General features: G+C 43.9%; 1 protein-coding gene across 1 annotated transcript; it reads left to right on the top strand.

Annotated features, from left to right (window-relative positions):
- The first annotated feature begins 7,780 nt into the window (after positions 1-7,780).
- LOC133902070 (polyadenylate-binding protein RBP47-like) lies at positions 7,781-17,006 on the top strand. The gene is made up of 6 exons (XM_062343647.1): positions 7,781-8,325; positions 9,404-9,857; positions 15,981-16,042; positions 16,123-16,253; positions 16,367-16,463; positions 16,566-17,006. Exons 1-6 carry the CDS (start codon positions 7,945-7,947, stop codon positions 16,734-16,736), a joined length of 1,296 nt encoding a protein of 431 aa, XP_062199631.1. The 5' UTR covers positions 7,781-7,944; the 3' UTR covers positions 16,737-17,006.
- The last annotated feature ends 1,454 nt before the right edge of the window (positions 17,007-18,460 follow it).

The raw sequence follows: 18,460 nt of genomic DNA, 5'->3' as shown, positions 1-18,460 counted from the left end.
TGGGAGGCGTGACCTCAATATGGGTTGTCGCTGTTATTGGGAGCCACGGCAGGGTGGCTGCCACGGGATGCCGCGCGAGGTGGGATATACGGATCCAAATGCAAGACGAATGCGGCCCACCATGTGGAGGCCATGCAGGTGCGAGAGCGGGGAGGAGGCAGTGGTAGAGGGTGAGGGGCCTGGGGCGGAGGGAGAGGAGGAAGCGGAGGCGGCAACAACGGCAGGGATGTGGGGAGGCAGAGGTGGCGGCTAGGTGGCGAAGGAGGTGGGGAGGAGTGAGGGGAAGGGAGCATGCTTGGGATGCTTGGAGAGAAGGGGACGGGAGGGCGAGAGAAAGAGGGGAGCGGGACGCGGTGGTCGACGGAGAGGCACTTCCGACGGTCGGTGAGAACACTCATCGCCGGTGGCGACAGAAACCCTAGCTAGGCTATTCGCCTTAGATCGATGGATCGAGAGCCCGAAAACCAGGCAGTTTCAAGGAAATGATGCAGTGCAAAGGCGAAACGATGATGGGCCCATGAGTGTTGGATGAACCAGATGTTTTGGGCTATTGAATTTGATGAAGTCATGCGAGAACATATCTGAGCGCTTCATTTTGAGGAAGCAGGATTTCTGCATGCACAAATTGGAGTGGATGGAGGAAATGTCATCTATATGAGAGCAGAAGGTTGTGCAGACATAGGAAAAAGTTGAATTGGTGCATTATATAGGGGTAGGGTATAGATGAGAGAACGAAGGACATGAAAATCAAATAAGGGCATGTTTGGATCCTCCTCCGATGCTTGCCTTGCCTTGCCTTGCTAGCTCTCCTCGCCAGGCAAGAAAAGGCAAAACAAGAAAAAGCTTGCTGTTTGGTTCCTAGCCTTGCCGTCTCCTTTCTTCACCTCTTCTTAGACCAAGCACAACACTCGTGTAGCCAAATTCGTGATGAGGAATCTAATTTAGGCGGGGAGGAGCTCAAATCCATGGATCAAGAAATCGATTTGGTGGGGGGTGAGCTTAATCTGAGCACCAAGAACTCGATTTGGGCGGACATGAACTCAATCTGGTGACCATGAACTCGATTTGTGCGGGGATGAGCTCAATCCGGCGTTGAGGAACTCAATTTGGGCAGGTGCGAGCCCAATCCGAGTAAGAGGAACTTGATTTGTGCGAGGAAGAGCTTAATCCGATGATGTAGAACTCAATTTGGTCGAGAGCCAACATAATTAGGCGATGAGGAACTCGATTTGAGCACCCACCGGTGAGAGGTCGCTGGTCTTGGAGCTTAGGAGCGACAACGAGCGCAAGAGAACCTTGCCAATGCAAGAGCGCCAATTCGCCTCTCCTGTATGGGCAAGGAAATCCTCGCTCCGGCGGACGAGTTTGCCGAGCGAAGCAAGTTTTTTCACTACTACCAAACACCTAGCCTTACCAGGCAAGGTGAGGCGAGCCGCGACAAGAGATCCAAACAAACCCTAAAGCACGCATGCATTTTTGTCCTTGTTTCTTCTTTTCGTATCATATAAACTATTGTCAACGGACACTTCAAAGCATGTCATGGTAGAGCGTTGCGGAAAGGCAATTCCATGTGAAGTGTGGATACACGGGCTATCTTGACCGTCCATTACTTCCATCTGATATTCATCCATTCATTGATTCTCTAACCTACCTTATAATTTTTTTATCTACCCCTCTAACACAAATCTCTATACAAATAAACAGTCTTGATAGGCCATATATATACATGCCCTAGAGGAATTTTTTCTTTCTAGAGCGTTGTATCGCGTTCCCTAGTTGGAGTGAGTACATTGTTGGAACATGAAAATTACACTAGGGCATGCAAGTGTATGATTTATTAGAATCGTTCGTTGCATTAAAATTTATACTAGAGAGGTAGATAAAAAATCATGATTATGCAAGAGAATCTCTGGATGAATTAGTATAAGTAGGAGAGATGGACAGTCAGACCGTGCGTTTGTTGGCCGGGCAATATCCTGTTCTGTAGCAGTGCACCGCTAGGAGCTACGACTTCCCTGAACGTAACCTGTCCAACTATGTGCTAGTAGTAGTATAATACGTACTTCAAAGTAACTCTTGATGCAATATATTATACAGCATACCCTACTGTTTATATAGTGGTACAGTATGAGAGAGAGGGGGAGAGGGAGAGAGATGGTATGTAGTGTTGACTATGTGACGTGGACTCTTAGATAGCAGGCAAGCTCCATTGTTGAAGATGCGCGAAGGCTCTGACGATGGTTGCCTGCCGCCCTGGTGGCTCGTAGAGCACATGGGAATTATTTGGTGCTGGACTGCCGGTAGTGTGGACTATGGATGAGTGGTTGTGTTCTGTTAGCTTGGTTTGGGCTTCAGTTTTGACCCACCGAAGTATCAGGCCCACACCAAATTGTCTCTTCCTTCTCTGGTTGATGGAAACATCAGACAGGCAGGCAGCATCATTGCAACCTGACCAACCACTGAAGCACAGGCAGTATAAAAATATGGACTCCCATTTTTATCTGCATTGCCATTTACCCTGAGCGTGTTCCTCTACGGCTCTACCCTTGACACCGTCAATGCTCATTCCCACTAGCCTAAATCATTTGGAGCTGGAACTGAAGCTGAAGCGACAGACCAGACCACCACTTGCAGGCAACGCCGCTGCTCGCAACCACATGGCATCATGTATCCGTGTTTGTTTGTTTGCTGGGCACCAGCTGATCGAGCACCCACACACTCAGCAAGGCCACAGGCAGACAGGCAGGCGACCTGATGCCAGCTCGAGCGCCGCAGGTGCACCCAGCTGAGGCTTTGGCCGCTTACTCGCAGCACCCATGCAGGCGCCGTGGAACGTCCTGACATGTGGTTTTATCCTCGACCTCCTCCCATGCTCATGTATAGCCTGCGTGTGATGCGATGCGATGCCGTTCGTTCTTCTTTGTGTGATGACAGGGCTTTGTCTGCGAGTCCGGGCGGGCAGGGTATGGACAAGTGCTAGAGGCTGAATCTGTGGGTGCAACTTGCAGTCAGCCGCTTGTTTGCTCCGGTCCTGCGTGTGGCTGCAATGCATATCTATCCAGCAATGGGCGTTCACCATGGATCCGGGCCTCTTCACCTTGCTAAGTCATAAGTGGATAGTAATCCGTGAGACAAGCTATAATAATTTGCAGTCAGATGCTATCATAAAAATTTGTAGTGATTTCACTGTTTATAGAAGTACTGAGTATTAAATATTATCTATCTATTTAAAGATCGAACAACTTACTATGTTTTGAAGTTACTGTGACTTTAATTCCTCTAAAGTCAGACGATCCTGATTAGTTCAGAACCTGGGATAAAGTTAATCCATGGTCTCTACAACTTGATTATTATATTCAAATGAACATTAGAACTACACCCAATGGATGCAGATTCAGTAAAAGCTTGAAAACTTAGGTGTGGACCAAATGTAAATGGAAATACCATTGCAATATAAACAAACTTATTTTTTAAATCTAGAATAAGCAGGAAAACTGTGTATATTTGTATTAAGGAGAACCACATATCTTTATATTAAGTAGAATGTTAACAAACTTAAGTTCGGTCCAACTTGTTTGTCCAGTGTTTTTAGTGAAAAAAGTATAGATCAAGCTCCTAGACAAAAGTGTAAACCTGATGCTTTGAATTGTGATTTTAACTAGCCTAAAATCACATCTTTGCTTGTCGAGCTTCCATATAACTATCTTGGTTACAACATACCTATTACAGCGTCGAGAACAAGATATAAAATAGAATGAAAACTAGTTCGGAATCCTCCTGGGCTTGAAACTACAATAGGTACTTTTCTTCTTCTTCTTAATGATAATAACGATATTTCTATAAGAAAATGATAATAATGATATCACACTACCCCAAAATTCTCTTGTTTTCGTAGATATATATATTTCCATTATTTCATTTCTCCAAACTCAGAGATATCATAGTAAAATAATCAAATGTGAATGGTGCCCATTACTGCTACAACATTGACGAACCTGATTATAGTTTGGTTTAATTGGTTTTTATGGTTTCTTATTTGATGTGGTATAGATCAATCTCGCTAGTGGTACTGTAGAACAATTTTATTGTAAAGAATTTATTTGATATATATATATATATATATATACACACACACACACGATGAGTCTATTCTATGACTAGGTATACTGTAGTTTACTGTTACGTCACCCTCTAATTACAACTCAAACACCTTTCAGTTACAATCCACTAGGTAGACCAGTTACAATAGCGCGTTCAGAAGCATATAATTGCAACACGAGAAAGTAACAAGTTATATTTTATATTGTATTGCGATTGCAATGTATTTCTTAGGTTATACATCATTAGACAATGAATTTGTTAGAAATTACGTTTATCCATAACGCAATTGCAACTCAATTTTTTTTTATTTACGTCTTGTTGTAACTTCTTATCTTGAGGATTATAATTTTACTATTTTTTAATTGTAACTAGGACGATGCAATAGTAGCTAGAATTGAGCCTAGACACATTATATATATATACACATACTATCGTACACCCGGGTGTCAGCCCTGCCTACCCTAGACACTAGCCCACCTGCACCAGCCATCCACACTATGTTGTTGCCTAGCTTGCACTTGTGCTAGCCGAGTGCTGTTGCGCTTGCCACCAGACCATGCGCGCCACATGGCTGAGTAGCCCGTGCCCGCCAGCTGCATACTGCCACGCCAGCGCGCCTATCGCCCAGCCACACACGCCACGTGGCCACCAGTTCTCTCGCCCGCTTGCATGCTCACCACGTTTCCCCTCGTGTGCTTGTCCTGCGATGTTCGCTCAGTAGTTGTCATTCAGTAATTCGTCATTAAATTCTCTATGATTCAAATATTTTAGTAGTTGTTAGTAGTTATGTTAGTAGTTGTTTAGTTGTTTTAAATCATAAAAAAAATTGGTCAGTAATTTAATATTCGGTAGTTCCATGTTATAGTAAATTGTTCAGTAGTTCTCATTTATAATAAAATTGTTTAGTAATTTGTGTCAATAGTTGCGAGTAGTATCAGTAGTGTTAGTAGTTTGTTCAGTAATATTAGTAGTTGTTCAATAGTTCTAAGTCAGAGTAAAATTATTTATTATGTGTGTCAGTAGTTATCAGTAATATTAGTGGTTGTTTACTAGTGTTAATAGTTTTTGTTTCGTAGTTTATTTAAGTAATTGTCAGCAGCTAGTTCATGCCCCTAGTGGTCAGCAGTTGTTAGGAGTATCAATAGTTATTCTACAGTATCAGTAATTTTTGTTTAACAGTTAGTGATCAGTAGGTTGTTAAATAGTATCATGGTAATGTTAGTATGTTAGTATTCACTAGTTTTTGTCTATGCTGCACGACCTGCTAGTCAGCTCAGAGGCAGAAACATCCCATATGGGCTAGTGCTACGTGGCCGCCTATGCCTGCCACCAGCCCATGGGCCATGTGGCCGAGCAGCCTACGCCTGTCACCCATCGCACGACCCAGGTTGACGCAGCCTAGGCGATGCATTCTCAGCCAACGCGTGAAGCAAGTTGGGCTAGTGGGGGAAGGGTTGGACTAGGCAAGCGACCAGTCACATGAGGGCGAGTATGTATATTCTGCAAGTATGTTTACTGTAGTTTATGTCTGCGTACATCTCACAAGTTGTAACTCACAGTGTTTCGGGTTGTAACTGGAGGATGTGCGCAGTTGTGAATAACAAGTTGTAACTCACAGTGTTAGCTTCCTATGTTGCAATTATGCATTTATGAACGTGAAGTTGTAACTAGTCTACCTAACAAGTTGTAACTCACAGTGTTTTGAGTTGTAACTGGGGGATGTACGCAGTGCAAATAACAAGTTGTAACTCACGGTGTCAGCTTCTTGTGTTGCAATTATGTATTTCTGGACGTGAAGTTGTAACTGGTCTACCTAACAAGTTGTAACTCATAGTGTTTCGGGTTGTAACTGGGAGATATGCGCAGTGCGAATTACAAGTTATAACTCACAGTGTTAGCTTCTCGTGTTACAATTATGCATTTCTGGACGTGAAGTTGTAATTTCTGGACACGAAGTTGTAACTGATCTACCTAATAAGTTGTAACTGATCTACCTAACAAGTTGTAACTCACAGTGTTTCGGGTTGTAACTGAGAATGTACGCAGTGCGAATAGCAACTACGCATAGGCGCAGAATAGCCTCACCGTGTATATATATATATATATATATATATATATATATATATATATAGGACACCTATTCTATACTCCTAGGAGTATGTACTCCCACATGCAATATACCACCTAAACAAACACTTTATACTCTTTTATCATTTTTAGTATACTCTAATACTAATTCTAAGATACTCCAATATGAGTTGTATGAAAAAAAAATTCAATGTTAGCCTTTCATTTTTGCTATATACTCTTTTTTATACATAAAAGAAGTATATACGCAAATTATGATAAAAATCATGGAATTTCATAAAAATTTTCGTGGGATTTGTATTGTAGTATCTTATAATTACTAATGAAGTATATTTAAAGTGATAAAGAAGTATAACACACGTGTAAAAGTGGTATATGAGAGGTGGGAGTACATACACCCAGGAGTACATACTAGTTTTCCTATATATATATATATATAGGAAAACTAGTATGTACTCCTGGGTGTATGTACTCCCACCTCTCATATACCACTTTTACACGTGTGTTATACTTCTTTATCACTTTAAATATACTTCATTAGTAATTATAAGATACTACAATACAAATCCCACGAAAATTTTTATGAAATTCCATGATTTTTATCATAATTTGCGTATATACTTCTTTTATGTATAAAAAAGAGTATATAGCAAAAATGAAAGGCTAACATTGAATTTTTTTTTCATACAACTCATATTGGAGTATCTTAGAATTAGTATTAGAGTATACTAAAAATGATAAAAGAGTATAAAGTGTTTGTTTAGGTGGTATATTGCATGTGGGAGTACATACTCCTAGGAGTATAGAATAGGTGTCATATATATTATATATATATATATATAATATATATATATATATATATATATATATATATATATATATATATATATATATATATATATATATATATATATATATATATATATATATATATATATATATACACACACACACACACTCGTTGCAATGAAGCGCCTAGAAAGTTATACCCTTGATATATTGTATATTGTGTAGAACTAAACCGGAGATGGATTGAAAAACCCTCAACCTTGATGCAGTTTGTCCAGCAGGGCTCAAAATAGATCATCTCTCCTGCTCGTAGGAGAAAGAACGTTTTTTAGAAAAAAAAAATCAAATTTATCCATTAGTTCATGGTAACTGTAATAAATATTATAGCAATCGATTTTTATAATTAATTGGAGTAGTTGCTCATTTTTCTTCTTCTTTCTCGTATACAGTCTTCTTCGTGATCTCGGTTTGAACCCCGACTAGAAAAACGAGTAAGTACAAGCCAACTCTAAAAACAGTTTATGTAGTAATGACTTTTCTTCACGATTTTCTCACTTGAGTTTATTTATTTCCCCATTAAATATATGTTTGCTTTGATCGTTATCATCTCGACCGCTCCTTCGCTCCATCCCCATCCGCACCCTAGTCGAAATTTAGAAACGACTCTACGTGTAGCCCGCAGGGGCCGGTTCAGGCCGACATCGACGTGGATCCGGTCAAAATCCCTAACCGACGGCCTCCAAGCCCTCCACGGGCTCCATCGGACGGCTCCCGCTCCCCCATATCCTCCGCCGCCGCCTGCTTTATTTAGCCTTCTCCCCCTCACCTACCGGGAGCTGCTCCTGCTCCCTCCCTCCTCTCGCCTCCAAAAATTTGTCTCGTCTCATCACAAGCAACTCTCTCTCTCTCTCTCTCTCTCTCTCTCTCTCTCTCTCTCTCTCCGGAGCTCAGGTGAAGTAAGGGACCATGCAGGCGGTGGCGGTGAATGGCGGGGGCGACGTGCAGAAGCAGCAGCAGCAGCCGGTGGTGGGTGCGCCGCCTCCGCCGCCGGCAGCGGTGGTGCCGCCTCATTGGGTGGCCATGCCGTTCGCGCCGCCTCCCGGGGCCGCGGCCATGGTGATGCCGCACCAGATGTCGCCGGCGCAGCCCCAGTTCGCGGCGGCGCACTTTGTGCCGTTCCACGCTGTCGCGCCGCCGCCGTCGCGGGCGGCGCCCGTGGCCGCCGTCGCGGTGGGCTCCCCCGCCGCGCAGGCCGGGCAGGAGGAGAACAAGACCATCTGGGTTGGCGACCTCCATTACTGGATGGACGAGAACTACCTCCACAGCTGCTTCGGCTACACCGGCGAGGTGAGCACGGGCGCGCGCGCCCCCCTCCCAAGTCCAGATCTTGGCCACGGCCACGGCCACGGCCACGCTGTCCCCGAGCCAACGCCGCAAAAAAAAAAAAAAAACCGTTTCTTTTCCACTGGCCTGTGACTCTTTCTTTTCTTGATGTGACAAGCCTGTGACAGGCACGAAGGTGTGTTCGTTTGCTTCTCAGCTAACTAAAAATGGCATTTTGATGTGCGGATTCGTTTCCAAAATGCGGTTCGTTTCTTGCGCTGCGCGAGGTAGGAGAGAGAGAGAGAGGGATCTTAAGACAAACAAGTATAGGTAGTTGCAGTTGCAGTTGCAGTTGCAGATATGGGTACATATGATTGGGTCAGTCACTGTGCTGGAAAAGGAAATGGCTGAGCAACCGCTGGGCAAACGGCAGGCATGGATCTGCGAGCTGAAACTGGGAACTTGGCAGTGCCCCGTGCGCTCAGTTCGTCAGATTGGCTGCGGCGATGCCTTCCTGTACTGGCCTGCGGAAATGTGCGCCTTGATGGCTGCATCCGTGATGTTTTATCTTTATCTGTTGCAGTTTTGATTGGTAGATTTCCTTTTAGGTTTTTGGGTTTTTAATATCATGGGTGTTTTTCCGTTTGTACAAAAGTGATTCTAACGTGTTGTTTGCATGATAAAACATATTTAAAGATATGCTTTATTTATTTGGGTACTGAACAATAACAGCCACATAGCTAATGCTACGGCTTTGATCGACTCGTGCACATAGCAGACTGAATAAAAAAGAAAAATAATAAAGGTACTTTTCTTTTATCATTGTATTCAATGAAAATATGGAGAAACATTGGAACCCTGGAGAAAGATTTGGTGAAACACGGTAACTTTTGGTGTAACGAGGAAAAAAAAACATGTTCCTTTTTTAAACTTGTTTGTTGCAGCTGCTGAGTAAGTCTTAACTCTTGGGTTGCTTTGTCAGTTCGATGGATATTTGGTGTATTGACTGAAGTGTATCTTCTGATGCATTTTTTCATTTTTTTTCTCTTTATCTGGATACCCAAAGTCCAAACGTGCACTAATATCTTTTAATACGTTGTAGGTTGTGGCGATCAAAGTTATTCGTAATAAGCAGACTGGACAGTCGGAAGGATATGGATTTGTAGAGTTCTACAGTCATGCTGTAGCTGAGAAAGTACTTGAAGGTTTCGCTGGTCATATAATGCCAAATACCGACCAACCTTTTAGGTTAAATTGGGCATCGTTTAGCATGGGGGATAGGCGTTCGGATGTTGCTTCAGATCATTCCATATTTGTAGGCGATCTTGCTTCTGATGTCAATGATGCCACATTACTGGAGACTTTCTCCAGCAGGTATTCCTCTGTCAAAGGTGCCAAAGTTGTTATTGATGCTAACACCGGTAGATCGAAGGGCTATGGTTTTGTGAGATTTGGAGATGACAAGGAGAAGACACATGCCATGACTGAGATGAACGGTGTGTATTGCTCTACTAGGCCCATGAGAATTGGCCCTGCAACTCCCAGAAAATCTTCAGGTTCAGTGAAAAGTTTCAGTTATTATATTTCTTCGCATTTATGTTCTTTCACAATCCTTCACATTTATGTTTCTTGTCACTTCTCATATGATTTAAGTTGGAGTTCAGTGTTGTTAAGTCATTACTCGATTTGGTCACTTTGTTCTGGATGTTGGGGTTTTATTGGGAGAGTGGGGATCATATCTACTGGAGTTCACCTTAATATTATGCTATATCTAAATTTGGCTGTTGCATTAATTTATGGTGCTAGATTCTGATGACTAAGCACTTGAGAATAGTTAAAGGTGGAACTACCATTTGATACTCTGCCGTTTAGCATCGCTTTTGCCTTTTATTATAAAATTTTCGCTTCTACCTTTTTAGTTGCATGCATAAACTTGTTTTCATGTTATTCGATCATTGACTAGCCTTTCAAGTTTCAACTGCTTACAACCTACATCTTTGTTTATTTATTTATTTATTAGGTATATAGTGTCCCGCCCCATGCATTGAATACATCATTTGATTAGCAACTTCACAAACCTTGGCACTTATTGTCCTTGTGTATATCTGCTTTACTCTTCCTACTTCATCCATAGTGCTCTACCATGTCCATCCTGCTAAAGACACTTTCTTTGCTCTTCTAGCGAGAAGCACAATTAGGAACAATGCTAACAGCTGTTGTTCCTCTTTTTTTTGTTAGACCTTTTATTCGGGTCACCTTGTGAACTCATACCAGTCTCTGGATCAGTAGCTAGTACGGACATATTTCCAACAGACGTAGACATCATAGGCATACATTGATTAAAGTACGATACTAGGGTATAATACAGAATTCATTACAATAAAAGACTGTAGGCATAATTAAACAAAGTCTCACAACACTATGGATGCCATGGAAATGGGTCCCACCGTTCAATGAAGGCTGTGGAAATGTGTCCCACCGTTCAAAAAAAAAAAAGAAAACAAAGCCTCATAGCACAACAGAAATAACGCAAAAGCGACACAAGCCTACAAGCAGCTTGAGTGCGGACGAAACCCATCATTTCTATTCTTCATCTTTACCTTTGACGAAGTCAGTCTTTGGATCATCTGAAGCCACATATAGTAAGAGTGAGTACATAAGGTACTAAGCAAGCCCTACCTCAAAGGGAGACTGTAACACCCCGGGGACCAAAACAAGCCCGGAAGGTCACTTAGACCAACCTACAAATCTGCCGAAAGCTAAGGGAAAATTTCGGCAGTACCTCCCCTGAAAGTGGAGGTATAACAGGCAACAACAAACCAGACAGAACAGATATAGAATATCACACTAGCAAAAAAAATAAGATCCTAGCAAACGAGGTACAAGCCTCGATCAAACTACTGAACCACCATCAAACTCACTACATATACATTACAGGGTAAAAGATAATATCTGACAGGGCATCAATTTTAGCCCAAAAAAAGGGGAACGCGCAGGCGACGTGTAGCTACCCATCCCGCAAGCGTTTGACACCTCAAAAGGACCCTGGAAAGAAAGCACGGGTGAGATTCGAAAATCTCAGCAAGTGAAAGGTACTTTAACAAAAAGCTATTTAGCCACAGTTGAATGTGCTAACAATTCTAAATAGAAACTAGTAACGAAACAGACCGCCAACACTAGGAGAAACAATTATGACTAAGCAAGTCCAACGATAACATTAAACATTTTAACATTCGGTTGGTATAAGCCTTCAGAGCCGCATATATATCTATATACAAGCTAACTAAAGGAAATAAGATTTGATGCGAATGATCCATTGAATTTCATAAGAAGACATAACCATGCACATGACATGCTCTCCTCACCCTTACCCCTCCTCGGGTAATGTAAGGGTGTGCACCGTACTCCTCATCGGGTGACATACGATACTGTACTGGTACGGTCGCGGCCAGAAGACGACGACAAACTTTCAATGCATGAGATGTATATGTATGACGTGCTTCAAGCATAACCAACATAACTCTCGGAAAATGCTTGAGACTTAAAAAAACATTGTATAAAACAATAATGAACAACTGCAGAATGGCATATCGTACTTATTGCACTTCATAAATCAATCATCGAGTAAACTTCTGGAAAAGTAAACAACATAGTAACCAGCTCATAATCAGTTATTCAGATCAAATGGATGCATTGTAATTAAAGAATGTAGGCAACCCAATAATAGATTAAAGCGTAGTCATACAATACATTCACTTGCCTTTACCGACGATGAAGTCGGGCGCTAGTCGTGACGTGAGGTCACACCACCTGAACAAGCACACCATTAGCACAACGACGCCGCAAGGACGAAATAAAAGAGGATGCACGCTAATACGCCAAAACCCAGCGTTCGACAACCGAAGGCTTCAAAGACATTTACCAACTAGCTTGCTAGACGCCGAGTAAGAACCCCCCTCTAGCTTAGACAAAGAGCGAAGAATAAGCCACAACGTACGGCTAAACCTCGACGGACACCGACTCCAAATAGCCAAAAGCACCTAAACCAATTACCGAAAAAGAATAACGTCCACGCCATCGGTACACCTATATTTCGGAAAACTAAACAGAAAACTGTATCACATGAAATGATACACTATTTCCAACTCAGAGTCGAACCAAAAATTCCCACTAATTAGACTTCACTCCGATGAACGAAAAGAATATTTCGACTCGGATGTCGTATCTTTGAATCAATAACAATTATCGAAACGAATCAGACTATTGATCACATGAAATGATACGACAGGAATTGATTGATTTGATTTAATTCAATCACAAACATCCAGAAATTACCGAGAAATCGCCTTCAAAAGATTGACAACGAATCCGACGAAATTCCGAAATTTCCATTTTTTCCTCCTTTTCTTTTTCTTCTCTTTTTTCCCCCTCTTTTCTTTTTCTTTTTTTTTTCTTTCCTTCTCTTCCTTCCTGGCTTCTTCTTCCTGCTTCTCTTCGGCCGGCTGCTTTGCTTGGCTTCTTCTCTGGCCGGCTTGGCTTGCTCTCTTACGGCAGCTGCGGCGGCGCAAGCACGCGGCGCTCGGCGAGGCGCGGCCGGTCAGGTGGAGGCGACGGCGGCCGGCGGTGCAGCACAGTGCAGCGGCGGCAGGAGCAGGCAGTGGCGCCGACGGCTGACGGGCATCGAGAGGTGCGGCGACGCAGAGGCGGCGGGACGGTGCAGCACGCTGGAGAGAGAAAAAAACACGGCGCGTGAAGAGTCTGGATGGATCGGGTTGAGGACCGATCCATCCAGTACTTATCCCTTCTTTTTTTTTAATTTAAAATAACGAACGGTCTAAATTTATTGGACTTGCTACGGGTCACAAAGTGCCCGGAACGGACATATGAATAGCAAAATGGGTTCGTCTCGACGAGATGAACGCAACCACGGTCTCCGATCGTCCATACGAGCCACGGATCAAAAGGTCAAAAATTCGGTCAAATCTCTTTTTATTTTTTCTCCAAAAATTCGGTATTACATAGACATTAGATGCATAAAGGTAGATCAAAGATAAGGTTGTAGAGTCTTTAGATTTTGCAGAAAACTAGTTTCAGAGACTATCTTAAAACATTGTTGATGGAACACATAAGTTGAGTTTATGGGGTTGTTGGCCCTAGGGGAGATACTTCCATCCCTCCAGTTTCCACACTTCTTTTGCCGGTGGACACACAATTCGGGATACTCCAGGCACATAGCCAACACTTTTTGAAAGCACGGGCACATTGACCACTCACACGCCAAGGAGATACTCACGCCGGAAGCTAATCATTGTGATCGAACCATAGCATGTTCTTGACCGAGGACACGGCTATTCAGATAGATTTAACATTTTGCAGAGGTGTACACTTTACCCACAAGATATGTACAGACTCAAACCTTAGCAACTGGTGAAACTATTATAACGAGATGCAACGTCCTCACAACGTAGCCACAATATCCACTCTTGGGGCACTGAGATACCAGGGGCCTTAGAATATTCACAGGAAGGACCACTTAGCAATCCCGAGGCTCTGACATAGCCTTAACAACATCACCAGCCGGACCTTGGGTTACGCACTGCCCAAGTGTTTTCCTGGTCCCCGTTGCCACTACCGGCCTCCGAGTGGGTACCGAACTAAGTTGAAGGGATTGGGTCAAGTCCTGCCCATTCAGGTCATGTGATTGTACGATTGAATACTAGGTAGAATGTCACAGCGAACCGGTCCTTATATGACCGATGCAAGTGTTTCCCAGCAAGAACACCACAAAGGTAAATCTTGCTCTAAGGTAATTCTCACCTTTGTGGGGTACCTTATTCACCCTCGTCAAAAACACACTAGAGTTTTCATGAACACATCTTACACACACAACAAGTACACAAACTTCACACTTTTTGAAAAGAAATGATTAACATATGTAACTATCCTGGTTCTTTCATTTGAGCAAAGCAATCATAAGCATGCTTAGTAAACATTCATCCAAACAAGCATTATAGTTGATGTTGGAGAACTTCTAGAGTTTCAACGGAATAAATGTGACAATATCAAGACATGACATAAACAAGCTAGGTCATAACTATATTAGTATATATTTTTTAAATCACAGTTATTAACTTAAGCATGCAAATCCCTATAATTTGAAACAATGGCTCTATGGGTTGTCTTTGAAAACATATGATCAACATGATCAACGGTGTAGGACTTGCCTTCGTTGAAGTCCTCATTCGCTCCTTTGTCAAACTACGGATCCTCTGGGTCTTCTTTGAACGTGCCTTTCTCTAACAAACGCAACAAACGACAAAAATGCACACACAAGCAATCAATCAAATGATTATATTAAAAACTAATTAAATTGCAAAAATTATGAAATTTACATGATTGGGTAGATCTCGAATTTAGATGAATATCGGTGGAAAAATTGTCAAAAATGGAGTTATGACGGAGAAGAAACGGGCTTTAGAAGTTTTATCGGGAGAAAAAAATCAGAAAAAGGAAAGGGGCTTAGGGCGGCTCAGCTCGGGGCTAGGCTCGGCTCAGGGCTGAAGGGGCGGGCCCATCTGTCAACGAGGGGGAGAGAAGATAAGGGAGAGGGAGAGGCGGTCGGCTCGGGCGGATCGAGCAGAGAGAGCGAGAGGGAGAGGCGATGGGGGCAGTGGACGGCGCCGTGCTGGTGACAGCGATGGCCGGCTCCGACGAGCGACAGGGTAGGGCGGCGGCGGCTGGATCTGGCCCGGGCGGGGGTGGATCTGGCCAGCGAGGGTGAGGGCGAGGGCCGGCGACGAATCTGGGCGGGAGAAGCTCTGGTGACCAGCAAAACGGGGCGAGGATGGCCGGATCTACACCATGATGGAGGCAGTTCGCGGCGAGGCTAAGGTATAGGATCGGATTTGCGGATTTTGGGGCTTCTCGTTTGGGGAAGAGAGGAAAAGAAGGGTGGTGAAGCGCACCGGTGGTGGGCTTCGGTGTGGTGGTGGCGGCGGTGCTCGGAGAAGGAGTGAGGGAGATGGTGCGGTGCAAAGGGAGGAGGAAGAGGGCACTGTTCATCTTTATAGGAGCCGACGGCATGGGCACAGCGGCGGTGTGGGGCACGAGACAAGGTGCGGGGCTCGAGGGAGCAGCGCTAGGTGCGAGGATGGCTGCGACGCGTGGTGACGGGATGGGCGGCACAGTGCGGCGCAGAGCAGAGAGCGGCGTTGGGTAATGGGGATGGGAGCGAGATGAGTTCTCAAGATTTTTTTTTTTCTTTGGAGGAACACGGGTGTGACATTTTCTGTCTTGGAAGTGAACATATTTGACTATTTCTTTTTTTCTGTCTTAATGAACATCTTCTTCTGGTAGCTTAGTTTTTTAACTTAAAATAACAGACACGGTTGATATTTGTTGATAAATTCAACAGATACTTGCAAGATTTTAACCTTATGTTGGATAAATTTAGTGCTTTTTAGAAGATAGGGATTGCTTTGAGAAATACTTGAGATGAGCTGATATAGTACAGGCGATCAGTGATCGGTTTAAACATGTAAATGATGGTGGACTGTTGCCTTGTGAATTGCTATTAACATTGCACTGGATAAAGTTTGCTTTGAGAAATAAGAATCACACACATTCTTTTGGATAACGGTGATCATTTATTTCTATTTTTTAAAATCATGTTGGTTTAGGTACTTCTGGATCAGCTGGTTCATCTGCTCGATCAGATGGAGGAGATTTGACCAACACAACTGTGAGAACAAATGCATTCCCTGCAATTCATGTAGTCCTTCAAATTTTCTCTTTTCATCATAAATATTTGAATATACATAGGTATTTGTCGGTGGGCTCGATCCAAATGTTAATGAAGAGGTCCTTAGGCAAACCTTCTCCCAGTATGGAGAAATTTCTTCCGTAAAGATTCCAGTTGGGAAACAATGTGGCTTCGTGCAGTTTGCTCAGAGGTGAGAGCCCAAACATTTCACATTTTCAGTTCTCCAGATACACCCTGTTATGCATAATTGCCTCTGTTACCGTTATGGCATCCACTAAATTGTTTTTCGTATTCCTTTGCCAGAAAGAATGCAGAAGATGCATTGCAAGGACTAAATGGAAGTATCATCGGAAAACAAACGGTGCGCCTTTCATGGGGTCGCAATCCAGCAAACAAGCAGGTATTAATTTGCTCTGAGTGGCAGCTCCAGCCTCCAGCTAACAGACTGTAAAGCTCAGCAGCAAAACGAAGCTAAGAACTCTGACATGTTTGCCGTTTACAGTTTAGGGGCGACAACGGCAACCAGCGGAACAACGGGATGTACTACGCGGCTTCCCCGTTCTACACGGGCTACGGCTACCCTGCGGCGCCGTTCCCTGATCCAGGCATGTACGCTGCCGCCACCGCCTACGGCGCCTACCCGTTCTACGGGAATCGGCAGCAAGTGAGCTGAACTGAACTGCTGCCACGCCTCACTTGAAACTGGAGGTATTAGGTGTAGCTCTTGGTAGAAGAAGGCAGTAGACAACGGTCTCATAGGTGAGCTAGATGCAGTTACCGGTTATGTAAAGCACATTATCACACGACCTAGCACGCCGAGACACCTATTGACTGGCACTGGCCACGGCCTGTCGGATTCCCCAACAAAATGAGTTTTTGACCTGGAGCTGCGACCTTGAAGCAGAACAATAAGCTAATGGAATCCGTGTGTCTGCTTCCTACACTTGATTTGCCTGAGTTTTGCACTGATGATGAATTATTAGCCCGCAGTTTGCGTTGGTTGCCGGAAACGGCAGCACGCAGCCACCTAACGCTTGCACGCGCACCGCGCGGCATGACGACGACTTCGACGTGGGCGACCGGCTTCGCCACGGCCGAGACGAGGCAGGTCGCGGCGCGGCTCCCGCTCGGCGGCGGCTCCAAACCTGCCCACCACAATGCACCACGCGGCCGGATTCACGGTTCGTTGTCCACGCCCACACGGGCCACGACACGGCCGCGGAGCGATGCAGCACGGCGGGGGCACGTTGGGATCGGCTGATCGAGGCATCACTCACGACGGCGGTTCCTGCTCCTCTCACTTCATTCTCTGTCTGTAACGGACATACTGACACAGGCGTCTCTCTGTAGGATCTGGTATTAGTTTCTTCAGAAATCACCTTGCTCTGAAACTATTTCCACTGCAACTGATATATATATCTCTTCACTCGCGATTTCAGCGAGATAAAATGTCTTTTAAGCTGATGGGCGGTAGCCCGCAACGGTAATGCATCAACATCTGACCAGGCTTGGCTTGGTACACCAGCTTAACATCCCAAGCAACATCTTTTACTGGAACAATCCACATCTTCAACGGAACAGGTGCATGAGCTTGATCCCAAGTGTTCGAACTGCCGGCCCACCGGCGTGGATGACATTACAAAAGTCTCTGAAATGTTTGTTTTAGCACACACTTTTCAAATGTAACTTACCATATATGGTAAATATTATTTTAATAAGGATTACAAGTAAACATAACAATTTCAAAGCAACATAAGCATACCTAGCAGAACTGACAGATACTGATAGCGGTGCCATCACGCATTTATCCAGCATTTAGTCGAGTTATGAGCAAAGTAGCAAACCTACGCGTATGAAGTTACATCCAGATTGTAGATCGCTATTCTTGTATATAAGGAGGGAGCACCCCTTGGAGGAAAGAGTTTAGCAGTATGAGAGCGCTCTCGGGTTGGAAGGAGGGAACCAAATGTCCAGCTGCCCTCACAGAAATAAATGTGAAGTCTCCTGTGTATTGTTGAACATAGCCTTCCACCTGTAACCATTGGTGATGTTAATTGTTAAACAAAGCACGTACAATCCTTATCGACAAAAATTGTTTTACTTGAGTACATTACCTCCTTGTTTGCTGTCCAGGGGCGCCAAGGTTTCATGACAGAGAGGTTCAGCTCTTGGATTGAGTACCTTGTGGCTGTGAGGGGGCATACAGCGTCAAAATCCCCTCTGAAAATTACCGTATATTAATTGGCAACATAATCACTGTCGTTTTTAATATGAGAAGAATCAGGTCATTAGACTTGTTGGAACCGGTGAGATCACTCCGCGCTCACTCGGATTGCTCAGACTCTTGCCTGAAGAAATTCAGTTTGGTTTCGGATGAGCTACAGTAGTCTGAAGAAC

Source organism: Phragmites australis, chromosome 20, assembly GCF_958298935.1.
Source record: "Phragmites australis chromosome 20, lpPhrAust1.1, whole genome shotgun sequence".
NCBI classification, from domain to species: Eukaryota; Viridiplantae; Streptophyta; class Magnoliopsida; order Poales; family Poaceae; genus Phragmites; species Phragmites australis.
The sequence above is the reverse complement of the archived record's forward strand: the minus strand, read 5'-3'. Positions and strand labels throughout refer to the sequence as shown.